This window comes from Triturus cristatus, chromosome 6 (assembly GCF_964204655.1).
Source record: "Triturus cristatus chromosome 6, aTriCri1.1, whole genome shotgun sequence".
In the NCBI taxonomy this organism is placed as follows: Eukaryota; Metazoa; Chordata; class Amphibia; order Caudata; family Salamandridae; genus Triturus; species Triturus cristatus.
Window position 1 is genome coordinate 582,846,360 of NC_140589.1, and position 12,607 is coordinate 582,858,966.

Consider the following 12,607-nt stretch of genomic DNA (forward strand, 5'->3'; position numbering starts at 1 on the left):
TACTAAAATGATTGATCAGGGTAGTATCATTGTGCAGTAGTCAAAATCAAGAGTTCACTTCCCAGAGTAAGGAGTGTCAGTTCGTGACAGCGTTATTAAAGGTCCTAGGACAGAGAACCACATGGTATTTCATCATTTAGTCCCTAGTGGTCTAAGCCTAGTCGATTCACCCAGCGTTGCTCAATCCTAAATAGAGCTGACTGTATGATGCGTGGGTGTGCCTCCAGAATCACCAAAGGAAATGATGGACGGAGTGTTGAACATTGCAAGCACTCACCCCTAGTCAACTGATCTGGGTTTAATCCATCACCGTTCTTTAGCCCACTCTGCCACCCCAGTTCAGACATGGCCATATGCAAATCAGTCTGACCCTGTGCCTCATGGGAACAGTCCAGCCCGAACTGCCAAGCCATGTCTTCCCTGGACCGGAAACAAGCTTCCTAGGACCGGTTTCTGGCATTTCAGCCGTCTTCAGCCAGGCTTGCTTGAATCCAGTGGCAAAGTGAGCAAGGGACTCACGTCTTAGCATACCCTGCCAACTTATGGCGAACAAGCAAAAACCAAAGGAAATGATGGACGGAGTGTTGAACATTGCAAGCACTCACCCCTAGTCAACTGATCTGAACTGATGTGCCTCCAGAATCAACCGTTGTAGACTCTTGGGGAGGTGGTTGTGTTCCTTAAAGTGGGTGTATAGTTTGGTGGTGGTTTTCTGACAGCGGATGTTACTTTTGTGTTAAGAGATCCTATTCTTTACTGCCCTCATGGTCATACCCACATATTTTTTGTCACAGGGGCATGTCAGCAGATAAACACACTGGGATGTGTTGCAGTTAGTGTGAGTACGCATCTTCCAGGTAAAAGAATATGCTTGTGCTATCTCTTTAGTTGGTTTGGTTTGTGGGCAAGCCGCACAGGAGCCACAGGGATAGTGGCCCTGTACCGGGTGAAGTCTCCATAAGGTTCTTTGCACAATGGTGTTTGCTGGTTTGGGTCGTGTGTGCACGAGCATATCTTTTAGGTTGCTTGTGCGTTTGAACGCAAACCTAGGTTTGGGGATGTCAAGGGACCCTGTGTTGAGAATTCCCCAGTGTTTATTAATGATTGTCTTAAGTTGGTTAGATTCTGGTGTGAATGAAGTCATACATGTCAAAACCTCACTGGGTTCTTTTCGTTTCACGTCTAGCAAGGCCTCCCTATTGTCATCCCTTGTTCTTTTTGGTGATTTCTCAATTTGGTGAGGGGGATAATGTCTCTTGACCAGGTTGACAGTTAGTGACTCTGCCTCAGTTTTGTATTCTTTGACTGTGCTGCAATTTATCCTAATGCGGAGAAATTGCCCAAAAGGCAAGTTGTCCCTCAACGCTCGTGGGTGGTGGCTGTGGTATGACAACAGACTGTTCCTATTAGTAGGTTTTTTGTACAGGGAGGTCTGTAGGTGCCCCTCCTGAATGCTGATCTTAAGGTCAAGGAATGGTATTTAAGAGGCTGAGATGGACCTTGTGAATCTGAGGTATTCATTCTTCGTATTGACCCAGTTGCAAAATTCTTTGCAGGTACTAAGGTCACCCTTCCAGAAAACAAGAATATAATCGATATATCTTTTCCACAGTCTCAAGTTGTTCAAATAGGGGTTACTCTGGTGGTAGATAAACTCCTCTTCAAATGCCGCCATGTAAAGGGAGGCTACACTGGGAGCAAAGGTACTCCCCATAGAAGTACCTTGAGACTGGTGGAAAAGTTGGTTCTTGAATTCGAAGAATTTTTCAGTCAACGCTAAAGTTGCGCATTGCATGATGAGGGTGACCGGTGTTGGTGACGACCACTCGACCTGTTTCAGTGCTGTTTCTATAACAGTGAGTGTCGCCCTTTGTGGTATGTTAGTATAGAGCTGCTCCACGTCCAATGTTAACATCAAGTCAATGTCTTGTGTGTCTCCTATTTCTCCCATTATACGTAGTATGTCGGTCGTGTCTCTCACATATGAGGGATCTCTGTTTCACCAGGGGTTGGAGAAAGTGATCACAAAAAAATCGATAGTGGTTCGAGGATGGAGCCTATTCCTGAGACAATTGGTCTCCCCGGGATCGGTGTTGTGCCCTTATGAATTTTGGGGAGGGTGTAAAAGTAGGGAGTGCGTGGTTCCTTAGTTATGAGGAACTCAGCTTCTTTTTTGCTCAACCATCCATTGTATTCTGCCTCAAAGACCATAGTTGCGATCTCAGTGGTAAGTCTAGTAGTCGGATTGACTGTGATGGGGGTGTAGAATTTCCTGTTGCTCAATTGGCGGAGGCACTCCTGCTCATAATCCACCATGGATTGTATGACAGTGGCCCCACCCTTATCTGCCTGTTTAATGGTGATGCTGGTGTCATCAGCAAGAGACTTAGCCGCTAGTCTTTCGTTCTTGGACAAGTTGTTAAAGGGGGGCGTGCAGGTGGTGGTTTGGAGATCTTTAAGAACCGCTTGCTCAAATGTAAGAACTTCCACGGGCACCATGCTGCTGTTGGGGGTGAAGGTGGATTGATTCCTTAACCCAGAGTCCTGTTGGATGGGTGTGGGTTTGTCCTGAAAAAATGCCCTCAGGCAGATTTTTGGGAAAAAGTTCTGCACTTCACTGAGGTCCCTGAATTTATCCATTTTGGGAGTGGGGACAAAGCCCAGTCCCTTTTCCAGTACTTTTGATTCAATCTCAGACAGAGCACGGTGTGATAGATTGACCAAGGTCTCTTATTCTGTGTTTTGCTCCGTGTATCCACTCTTTAACCGCATGCACAGTGACATGAACATAATTGAAAGGGGTCATCCACCCCGTCTTATTTAAAATGCGGTCAGCAGCTTTAGGGCAATAATAATTTTTGTTTAAATAACCATGTGTTGTCTTAAGCTCTTTGTATGCAGGTTTGCCCCAGTAATTGCGGGTAGTATCCCGCACATCCTTGTGGTGGTAGGTAGAATCCACCATAACACCTTGCTATATTAAGTTTGGTTTATGGGCACGTTTTACACCCCACTTGTTGTAGATAGTCACCTTTTACGGCCCTGAAGAAACGCCGCCTGATCTTTTGAACTAATTGGCGTGAAACATGTCGACCATCCAGGAGTAGAGCGCCTCTTGACTTTTGATAGCTTGACAGTCGCCTCTCCTTACTACTTTTAATCAGGCAGGGATCCCCCTAGAATAAAGTTGCTCTTAGGATTCCCTACTTGTTTTAATTTTCACTATTCTGAACATCTACACGCACACTAGGCCAGTCACACCCACGGCACCCATACAGCAGGAACAAAAGATCTCCGGCAAAGAGCCCCTTTATGGGTGCCCATCAGGTATTGCAGTGCCGACCCGACGAGGAGCAGGCCCATATGATGAAGCATGACACCTAGCTTGCTGGGTGTGTGAGGGCCCTAGTTCTGAAAGGAGGATCCCTCCTCCTCCTTGGCTGCCTAGGACACGACCTGCACACTGACCTGCATTCTGTAGGTCCTACACATACAAGTTGAGGAACTGCATACCTGTTTTTGCTTATGCCTGTCAAGAATTCCTGTCATACAAGGGAAACACGCCCTTATGTAAACAGGAGAGCTGTTACATAACTCAAGGGAAACACGCCCTTATGTAAACAGGAGAGCTGTTACATAACTCAAGGGAAACACGCCCTTATGTAAACAGGAGAGCTGTTACATAACTCAAGGAAAACACGCCCTATAAAGGGAGAAACCGGGAGGTACAAGGCTGTCGGATATTGTGTTTATACCGACGTACCTGCTTCGTGAAGAGCAGTGTTCCGGAGTGGTGCTCCAGTAAGGCAAGAACGGAGGTAGGTCGAGTCGTTACTCCCTGGGCCGTGTCTTGCCCCATCGTCACCTGTGAAGGACCCGGAAGCTCTACCGGTCAACCATTGAGCTTCGCTTTTTGACTCGGCTGAGTCCAAGCGCAGTGGCGCTTTTGCTGGTTGGAGTCGTAACTCCCAGCCCGACCAGAGACACAGGGACTGCCAGCTGTAACGCACACCAGGAGGTGTTTGCCGCGTTACAGACTCGGAAGTCCACAGGATCGATCGAGCGGCTGCTCTCGGTTCAGTCTTCTTGCTTGTGATTGGGGTATCGGTGACGCATCACCAGGAGGTGACTCCGCGTCCCGGTGCAGTCTGAGGAAGAGGTTGAGCGGCTGCTCCCTTCAGGTAGAGACCCCGGCTGGGTGTTTCCCTGACTCCTCGATTCTCCCCAACACTCTTCGTGCCCCTCACAGCCTACCGATTGGCATTGTCGGCCATTTCATTTCTGCCCTCTGTTGGCATACGCCGGGATCGGCGTATATGCAGAGGACGGTTAGGACCATCCGTGCTGTGGGCTGGTAACGTACTTAGCCTGGAGGATTCCAGTGACTATAACTTTTGTTTGTTCTTTGTATTTTATTTGCCTTCATTAAAAGAACTAACCCTTCACAAGTGGTTGCGTCCTCATTGTCGTGTCTGTTAAACGATCCTGAGACGTTCAGGGCGTTACAATGCCTCTCAATTGTGCAATTTTTTCTGAATATTGGGGTATTGGGCAGTTGCCCCTTGGAGGTGAGCAACATATGTGGGTAATGTAGAGAACTTCCTAGGTGGTGCGGTTGGACAATACCATATTTGCCACTGTATTGGATACAGCTAGATCTTTGCAGGTTCCAGAAGACCATTGCAGTAGCTGTGTTTTGAGACAATGACAAGTATTCAAATTGACTGGCGAATGAGTTTTAGCTCACCTACATGGCCTTTGGAAGTAGAATGAGGGAGAGTAAAAGTATATGTTCATCACAAATAAATAGGTAATATTGATGGTGGAGAAGATAGCTCTCATGCTTCTGGCAAGTGAATAAACCTTTTTCAGAGTAAATAAAAAAGAAAGGTAAGTGGAATAAGAAAGAAAGATGAGCGAAAATAAGAGCAAAAGCAGAAAACAAAGAATCAAATGGCAAGAGAAAGAATAGTAGCAATCAAGAAAAGACAATATAATATAACAAGCATTTGCAATGCAATAGGTCTCGCATCATAAAAGTGTGAGCAGTTGGCATTGTTAATAATAATGCAACACTAGCTATTGGCATTGTAAATGATAATGCCATTTATTTATGTGTTTGTTTTATAAAATAGATTAAAAAGGCATTATTAGTAAATATTTAGACCTATTGGCTTTGCAAATTATAGTGTTTTTTTAGACTTTTATATTGGTACAAAAATATCCTCACGTAAATGCCAGACCTATTGCATTGCAAATGCTTGTTCTTTACAGTATGTATGTAAAGCGCTCTGATACCTACGGGTCAAGCTAGCGCTATATAAAACTTTTAAAATAAATAAATAAAATCAATGATGACCTGTTGGTAGAGGAGGAGTCATTCACGAGTGAGTATCACAATCATTGCCCGTCCCCCGCCAAGGCTGCCAGTTTCAGGCTATCCCCAGTGTCTACCACAAGATGCCACTGAAACCGGTTTAATACTACATCAGCGCAGTGCATAATTATTTACAAATTATGTAGATTTATTATGATTTGTATAACGATCAAATGATAGTTTCTGCCCATGTTGACTTGCAGTCTCGCCCAAAGGATATAGAGAGCGCAGATATGGCCTGTTCGCTAAATTGTTGACCTGTGAGGCATGATGCACGGAATTTACGCCAGTTCTCCAAATTGTGCGATGCTCTATAAATCGCTTTTATACCTATTTCTCTATTCTCGTCTCTACCAAGGATGGGAGTTTTGTAAAAAGGCTGAACATCAGTATTAAGAGTAAAAGCCAGGCCTGTGGGAATTTTTTGTTCACATAAATTGAATGCGCGGGTAACTTCCATGTGGTTTGATGAAGCCGGTCCCTGAACCAAAGAAGGAATGCCTGCAATGTGTGACTCCCCCGCCCCGCCGCACGGGAAGCCCTATTATCACTTGAAAAGGGCAGCTGGCGCGCGGCCTAACCCCGGCAGGGAGTGCACTGAGATGGGAATCACAACCCTGCTGGGATGAAAGAACCGAGCTCAGTGGACGTTGACCCCCGGAGATAATCTGGATTGTATGTAGTTGTTATAATTCTATCCAAAATTACATTATCTTGTTGGATTATGGAAAGTGAGCTGGATGCCAAATGATGATCCTTGCAAGAAAGTGGGCCCACGGATGCTGCGCTGCTAAAATAAAACCCCGTGACCTCAGCAAACATATAATTAAATATTTTGCTTCCAAACAAAAGGCTCTAATTGAGAAATAGACCGCATACACTGTACACGTTAGACTCACAGCTTGCCTGCATAGACACAAATTGGTGTTTAATTAGTCTGCAGAGTCGATTAAAACGTCATTTGCAGGTATGAAGAGCTGAATCAGTATGGGGAAGATCGCACACTTCCTCTACAGCCTGTTACACAGATATCAATGAACCTCGAAGGTGATTGTTGTATTGTGCAGCAGGGTCCACAGAGACATTCATCCTTCAGAGGGTGATACAGTAGATACTATTGTACTGAGCAAATATAAAGTTCCTGTAGCACCACGCATTATGGTGCAGCCGGTGACCCACAAAGGAAAGCAGGGTGCCTGCCAAGCAGTGTACCACAGGCAGAAGAACAGGTGGTTTCCGCAGCTGCGCAGCTGCAGGCGGCTGCCCTGTGCCCGCACAGATGCCACCAGAAGCCCAGGCCTGGAGGTAGCCGGAGCTAGAATGGCCCTGCTCAGCACAGATGCTGCTGGTTTGTTTCTTACTCAGACAAATGGAGAAGAGAAGCAGGGAACATAAAAATTGCCAACACTATCGCTGCGCAGGAAAAATATTCGCCTCTCTGGATGGCATCCAAAATAGGCCAGTGAACAATGAAAAAAAATGTGCCAGCGTTCACCGCCTCATAGTGTTCTTCTTTAAAAAGCAAAAACAAACAAACAACGCTGGGTGGTAGGGGAAGTGGCAAGAGTGACCAGCAAACAGGAAAGCTCAAATACAAGTGATATATGAAGTTTTATATTATGTATTTAATTAACAGATTTTAATTTGATAAATCCAGGCTTGTTTTTGCTTTGGAGGCTGCAACCTAAAATGCTATTTTAGTAAGCACATAAGGTAGGCAATCCTGTGTACATTTGAAATCGCCACAGCTGCACCGTTTCCATAGGTAAATGCAAGGGCCGGCTGCATGACATGTGATGCATGGGAACGATCGGAGGACAAGCACAGTATGAAACCGGAGGCCTAAACCCCTGCACAAAGTCAGCGTTGTAGGTCTCGGGTGTCCGCAGGCGAAATTCATTAGCATAACCATCAGGAAACGAGCATGCAATCCTCGCAACTGGGGGGCAAGCAAACAACTGAGTGGGATCGGTCGCATATCACTGCAGCTTCTACAAGCCATGGCCCCGCCTGCACCACACAATCTGCTGTGGTAGAGCCCAGGAATGATGTGAAGACCATAGGGAGATGCAACCTAAACTAATTATGCAACGCACTCTAAATGTGTCTCACAATGCAGCGATATGAAGGAGGACTGTTTCTGCTGCGTTTGTGCTCGGAGGGTGGCGGAGGGCTGATAACGCGACAGAGGGAAGCAATCCATTAAGACAGCAGCGGGCGTTAAACAATGAAAACAGGAATGGGTTAGGCGAATACAGCATGGGGAATGGAAGGAGGGGGTACAAGAAATAGTACAACAAGCACTAAAGACACAAGCAGGAAAAAATAATAAGGAGCGGTGGGCGGGTGGCACTCGGGGTGACACATGTTATTATTTACGCAACCCGTCCATTCATGGAGGGAGGAAGGGAGGCGGCCGTGCGGCCCCGAATGTGAAAGTTATCGCGATCGCGAGCGATCAAACATCAAAGCGGCCGCGAAAGTGAAAGAAAACAAGTGCTTTCAGGCTGCCAAATGGTGCGCGCGGCCGGCGCACATGCACTGTATTTGGAGACCTGAAAGCACTCGTTTGCACTTCCAAAACTCGCTTACTATAAGTCTCGCCAGAGCAGCGCTAAAGCGTTGTCTCAGGCGAGACCTAAAAATAGGGGTTAGGTAGGAAGAAAGAGGAAAAAAAACTTGCAATTCAGTAATAATCTAACCAGGTTAAAACATGAGTAGGGCAATTTAGCCGTATGCGCCAGTTGTAAAATAGGCCATAAATACAATTTGCACCAGTTTTAAATCTAGAACCTATGCATATGCTGCTAGCTCGGATTTGAGTACAGCCACTTACCACATGGTTTTCCCAGGAAGTAAATGTCGGTGCCTTACATTAATAGCAGAAGAGAGGACTCAAAGCCCACTTGCACACATTGTTCCTATTAACACTAAGGTTATAACTGAATGTAAAAAATGCACACGTTATTATCTCATGCTCTGTATGACACGATGTAAACGACTCTATTCCTGTGCCTTCTACTAGTTTCTCAAAATGTAAATTAATAAGGAGTCCAGCAGAAGTGACAATAAATATATTATTCTGATGAATGCCTACGTGAATTAGTATCAGGAGAGACACACTTACCAAGAGATAGACTTTGCCGTCCTGCCCTTGGATGATGAACCTGAACGTGCTCCTGGCAGAGGAGAATTCTGCAAGCCGCTGAGCTGTGGCATTCTCCACATGGCAAGGCCTGTTCAAAAGAAATCAGACTTCAGTGTGCGCCCGGAAGAGCTATCCTTGCATAGACACCCTAGTAATGCACACTGCCTTTGAGGATATGATTTATTTCCGTCTGCTGACATTTAATATTCAGGAACCGATATCGTGTTAGCTTGCAAAAAGGACGAATCCTCTTAACTGAATGCCCCTAAACGCAGACCTGTACTCTGAGCAGCTTTCTAGCGTTCCGTTAAAAGTATAGAGTACGGGAATACTTTTTATGCCAAGGAAACAGGTGTAGCTATAGAAGAGGTGATTTGTAATGTTCACACACCGTTAACGCTAGATTGTATTTAAAGGGGCACTTAATTGTCGTGCAGGTGCTTTCTACACCAAGCATCATTACCCTTTCAGAAAGAAAGATCATTGTCTCACCCCAAAAAAAGCTTTGCCTAACTCACCATATGTCGGTTTAATGCCCCATCATCGTTTACATGACAACATTGTTTCATCAGAACATTCAGTGCTTCCCCTCCCCTCCCCCATACTGAAACAAAAGCACATGTATAAACTGTTATCCAAGACATGCATGCGGGGGATGCTACACAAGCAACCACAGCCCCTTGGTACAGCCGGTCGGCATGTTGTCTTGGTAAGCGACCTTTCACGACCGTCGAAATGAAGCCATTTTTCAATCCGGTTTTCTGTGTGCCGATTCTGAGAGTTCTTTTTCACGGTTCCCTCTCCCCAGCAGCCCTCAGATTTCATTCCAGTAGCATACACCATACCGGGTCCCCAACACCAAATGTACCCCTACACGTATGACGGGCTGCTCTCTTCTTTGGCTGGAGAAATTAATACTTACACTGAACTCTGGCTGACAGAGAACATAACAAGCATTTACAATGCAACGGTCTCGGCATTGTTAAAGTTAGAGCTATTGGCATTGCTCATGACAATGCCGTTTCTTTAAATGTTTTAAACTCAAAAACATAAACAAAAATAATGTCATGAGCAATGCCAATAGCTCTAATTTTACCAATGCCGAGACCATTGCATTGTAAATGCTTGTTCCTCCAGCTGACGGATCCGGTGAGTTTGCAGAGAGGGGAAAGCCGAGCGGAATCCTGGCTCACACACGCACACAGCCCTCTCTGCCTCCCTCCCGCATCCCTCTCCCCCCCACCCCTCCTCTACACCCTCCCCTCCGTCCCCCAACATCAGCAGAGAAGTAAATCCCACACTTGGGAAGCCTGACACCAGCTCTGAGATGCAGGCTCAGGTCTTAGCTCCAGAGTGTGGAATAAAATAAATGAACGCACACATAAATATATGCATTTGTAAGTGCAGGTATGCGTGCGTCCATACCCTGCATGTCCGCGCGCGTGGACATGATTATATTGCTGCTGTGTGTGTGTGCGTGCTCACACACGCTGACGTAAAGCTACGTGTCTGTGTCTGTAGGCGTTAGATTGTATACAATAAGTATACATATATGCATTGTACACTACTCTGAAGGTAAGTGGGCAGATATGCAGGCTGGTAGCTAGAGATGACGACAGGAAGGTAGATGAGACTTGGTCAGAAAGGCAGTCAGGCCGGTAGGTGGGTAGATGGGTAGGCAGGGTGGTTGGTAGGGAGGCACATACTGATGGGAAGGTAGGTAGGTGAAGACATAAACAGCTAGTGCGGGCGGGCAGGCAGGTGGGTAGATAGAAAGGGGGAGGCTGGCAGGCAGGGCACTAGGTAGGTAGAGGTAGGTGTATACGTAGGCAGATAGTGATGCCTGCAGGATTCTATGGGGAGACAGGCAGGGAGGTCTGCAAGTGGGCAGTCAGGTAGATGGATATGTACACAGAGGCAGGTAGACGGGTAGGGAGGCATGTTGGCAGCTAGGGGATCAGGCAGACTGTAGGTGGCCTACCGGGGGAACTGATGGAAAAAAGAAACAACTAAGCATGTGCAATAAGAACAACAAAATGCATGGCTAAGAATACCCAGTCAGCGTCCACATGAGTTGGTAACCAGTTTTCACACGAATCAGCTCTTCTGAGTAAATAACTTACCTGGAATGAGATATTAATTAAAAACAGAATATTTTCCATCTTTCCACCCAGAACTGTACTTTAGTAGTGCAGCAGGCGGTATATAGTATAGGCATACACTATCATTTTACGAGGCCCAAGTGACATTTCCTGTTTGCTGCGTAATTCTGTGTTACGCTTGTTATGTAACATCCTCGAAATTACTCTATATGCCACATCGCATATTTAGCGAGATTGCACAGGAACAACGTGGACAATCAGAATGCACGCGCCTGCTGTTTGGAGCAGTTGTATTTATTTTGTATTTATTTGTGCGCGCGAAATATCCTTGTCACGTCTAAAACGGATGCGATGTCGCGTTTTATGCTACGCAGGGTTTGTGTTTCAGTAATCACACAGAATATTTTGCCTGAAATTATGCAAAAACAAAGTATGCTAATTTCGCACTTCCACTACATTTTACTTTACAACAGCGAAATCCTTCAAGGAAGGATGAAAACTTCACCTAGAGGGCTTGTGAGCAACAATAATATGCAAAGCTTAATTTTTAAAGATTTGTAAATATATAAAAGGTTCCTTTGTGAGAGATTTGCAGTGGTGCCTAATGATCCACCGACTTGTGAATGTTTATAGACGCTAAATATTGATAGATCGGCACATATTATGCGCGTGCTGCAGGCGCGTCAGTGTTTTCTTGAATGTGTGTAGGAAGCCTTTGTAAATACAGTATATATGCACGCATTTACATATACATTATATAGCTATATGTCAATGCACCTGAATACACAGAAACCTGTATGCATGTCTATATAAAGATTGCCTTGAAGTATACGTGGAGGAGACGACGAGTTCTGTTTTCCCAAGACAGTATTCAGTGCATAATCGATATGGCCACTTCCTGATTTTTGGGCAACCTTCCAGAGTGAGGGGGGGGGGGGGGAGCTGAGGTTATGTGAAAAGGAAGGATAAAAAGAATGAACGAAGCAAATGGCCCGCATGGGAAGCGAAGGTTCGGAGAGAGAGAGGAGAGAGGAGAGAAAGGCCAAGGCAGAGAGAGCACGAAATAGCTAATAGGTAGGTAGGTAGGTAGGTTTAGGAAACGAGCGACTGGGTATGCAGAGAGAAAAAACAGGCACAGAGGCGAGAGAGATAAATTGTCAACCACAGTGGTGGGAAAGACATTGAGACAGAGGGATGGGGAAGTAAATGTGACTGGAAGGCAGAGGGAGAGTGAATGAGATAAGGAATGAGAAAGAAAAGGAACCAGATGAGCGGAAGAGATATATAGAAGGGAAAGAAAGCTAGCTAAAAGCTTGGAAACAGGGCGAGAGCGGCCTATAGATGCGGCGAGAAAGAGAACACACAGAAAGAGGTGGGTCGAGAAAAGGAGAGGGTTAAATAGGAAAGACGGGGGGAGAGATAGAACGAGGCAGGGCTTGTGTGGCTTGGATCATTTTGTCTTCCCACTTATCTCTGAGCCGGAGAGCCGTCCCTCTCCCGCTCTGTCTCCACGGTTCTGTTTTTTAATCATCCACAGCGAAACAGGAGACAAGAAGGGTCGGAGAAAAGCGACGAAGCTCATTGGTAGCTCAATGAAGTCACCCTCCCTGTAACCGAGGCACTGGACGCCTAAAATCCAAGGTCTGATGCTGCGCATGTGACTCAATACGTCGCATCAGCTGCCACACATTTCCTTCCCCCTTCCTTTCCATTTCGTGCCGCAGCTTTGTTTTACCGCTGTGCTTGCCTGATCCTAACGTGGACGCCCGTTTACATCCTAGAGAGGAAATGCGGACCCTACGTGTGCCGTCACGTGCTGTCTGTATGTTGTTTCTGTGTATTTTTTCTACCCAGCGAATATCATTTATGTCACAAGCTTGGAATACTAATTTAATAACGTCATCGTGTCTTGGCACTGTCCGCCTGCCAACTAGATCTTGCTGAAGCCCAGAGCTGCTTTGTCTTGTAAAAGGCGGACAT

General features: G+C 45.9%; 1 protein-coding gene across 2 annotated transcripts in view; it reads right to left on the reverse strand.

The window, feature by feature from the left end:
• UBE3D (ubiquitin protein ligase E3D) overlaps nt 1-12,607 on the reverse strand; it is a 1,075,540-nt gene that overhangs the window by 626,170 nt on the left and 436,763 nt on the right. For both annotated transcript variants that reach the window (XM_085611020.1, XM_085611019.1), the window contains exon 7: nt 8,505-8,613. In XM_085611020.1, coding sequence (XP_085467146.1) covers nt 8,505-8,613 — 109 coding nt within the window. The remainder of the gene's footprint in view (nt 1-8,504; nt 8,614-12,607) is intronic.